This window comes from Cyprinodon variegatus, unplaced genomic scaffold, assembly GCF_000732505.1.
Source record: "Cyprinodon variegatus isolate N-32 unplaced genomic scaffold, C_variegatus-1.0 Scaffold1965, whole genome shotgun sequence".
Taxonomy (NCBI): Eukaryota; Metazoa; Chordata; class Actinopteri; order Cyprinodontiformes; family Cyprinodontidae; genus Cyprinodon; species Cyprinodon variegatus.
In genome coordinates, this window is record NW_015152418.1 from 37,767 (window position 1) to 40,082 (window position 2,316).

The following is a 2,316-nucleotide window of genomic DNA, read 5'->3' on the forward strand; positions in this document are numbered from 1 at the left end:
CTTTTTGTGTTGTGTTTTCTCTTTTTGTGTTGTGTTTTCTGATTTGCCGTTGTGTTTTCTCTTTTTGTGTTGTGTTTTCTCTTTTTGTGTTGTGTTTTCTGATTTGCCGTTGTGTTTTCTCTTTTTGTGTTGTGTTTTCTCTTTTTGTGTTTTCTCTTTTTGTGTTGTGTTTTCTCTTTTTGTGCTGTGTTTTCTGATTTGCCGTTGTGTTTTCTCTTTTTGTGTTCTGTTTTGCACCTCAGGGCCACCGTATAATTGTGCAAAAAAGGAACACTTACGTTGAGCAACGAGAGAAATAACATGTCATTCCCACTATATCTAGAGGTTTAAGTCAAAGAGCAACTTACTGAAAATGAACATAGATGAACAGGCTGCAGAATGCAAAGAAGGCAGAGAGCGCTGAGCCGACGTAGCTGATGTAACCGAGGGTCTCAGCGCTGCTTGCATCCACCTTCAAGATTGGATTCTGGACAGAAGGAAAACAAACAATCAAAAAGATCAGAAATGCGTTTCGTGGAAATCCTGAGAAGATGGTTCTATGGCAAAGCTTTCTACTGCCTTTTATCTGGTAGAAGCTAAGCTAAATGTCATCAGTGTGTAACCGGTGGAAGATTGACTCAGTAAATGTTGTTTCATGGAAGTGAAGATAAGATGATCCATTTAGTTTTGATGCATTATCATCTTTTCCATTAGTGCGTGTCATTTTCAGCCTTTGGTAAAAGGCCTGACAGCAGCAGAAGTAGCAGTCGTACGTGATAGATCGAAGAACTGTGTCCTTAATCTGTTGTGTCTAAGATTATGAAAGGAGGACAGATGGGATGTCAAGATGAGGAGCTTTTGTGACTTTTAAAATGTTTGTTTTAAAAAAATGCGTGGAGCATTACTTCCCAGTTCAACTGTGAAACTAATATGGATTTTCTCTTGATTGGATGCATGCTATTGCTGCTGTTTTATTGCTTTTATTGTAATGTCTATACTTTCTATTTATCTTATCACTGTTACCTGTCATGTACCGCACTTTATGTCAGTTTCTAAATGTCAGTCTTGTATATTTCTTGTATATTTGTATATTTCTAGAGAGAAAACGTAATTTCATTTCCCTTGTATGTCTTGCACATATGAAGAAAGCGACAATAAAAGCTGACTTGACTTGACTTGATTTTATCTTCCCAAAGGTGTCAATGGAGTCGTAACTAGCTGAATTTATGCAAAGCTTGCAATGAAATAAGTTTTTGCAGCTCTTAACTAACAGGCTGCTTTAGCAGAAACAGTCCAGTTCAAAGGTAGAGAACGTCCCAGATTTTTAAATATGTTTTTTTGCATCATTAGAGGGAGCAAAACGCTGGATGATGATTATTTCAACAGAGATGGAGCTTAAAAGCACTCCTACTCCATGACACCTGCAATGAGAATATATATAACTGTGACTTAAAGTTACAGAACCAGAAACAGAATTATGTTTGTTATTCTGACAAACCAGCAATTCCCCACAGGCAGCCAGTGTTATTCTATCTCTGTTCTTGATTTATATCTCCACCACCGTAGACTGGATTACTGTCTATAAAAAGGTTATGTTCAATAATATGAAGCCCCAGAAGAAGGACATCCTATTCCTAGAGACATTGTTCTGAACCCAGTTCTTTACTGTGGAAGGGAAGGTTCTTAGAATATGCAATAAAGGGGAGAATACGGAAGCCCAGAGCGGTCATATTCAACTTTTTTCCCCCTTTGCCTGCATAACGAGCAGTAATTAAAAATAGAAAATAAACCTTTATAAGACATTAACGTTCAAAAACATGTTAAAACAGCAGGCGGGGAGCTTGTGCATGATATGATGTTGAGAAGGCTGAAGAAGGCGACCTAAAAATATATACACTGGAAAATTTGTTCTTGGATGGAGGAGGTAAAGCAGACATTTTGTCAACGGAACAAGACAATTTACACTTAAAACTAGAAAACACAATTGCATTGTCTTATTTCAAGTGAATATTATCTAAATATCTTATTTTAAGAGTAAAAATGCTCATTCAGTTGGCAAACTATCTCATTTACCTGCTCAAATTAGGGTAAATACACTTAATTTAAGACATTTTTACTCATTTTTAGATCGTTTTTGCAGTGTAAAAAAGAGACTCAGTGGAAAAACGATCTACAAATGAGTCAAAATTTCTTAAATTAAGTGTATTTACCCTTAATTTGAGCAGATAAATGAGATGAGTTTGCCAATGGAGTGAGTATTTGTACTCTTAAAATAAGATAATTAGATAAAATGCACTTGAAATAAGACAATGCAATTGAGTTTTCTTATTTTAAGTG

At 35.9% G+C, this 2,316-nt stretch overlaps 1 protein-coding gene across 1 annotated transcript in view; it reads right to left on the minus strand.

Annotated features, from left to right (window-relative positions):
* LOC107104938 (adhesion G protein-coupled receptor G3-like) overlaps positions 1-2,316 on the minus strand; it is a gene marked incomplete at its 5' end in the record, with an annotated part of 16,938 nt that overhangs the window by 10,728 nt on the left and 3,894 nt on the right. The window contains one exon of the mRNA XM_015405055.1: positions 348-466. Coding sequence (XP_015260541.1) covers positions 348-466 — 119 coding nt within the window. The remainder of the gene's footprint in view (positions 1-347; positions 467-2,316) is intronic.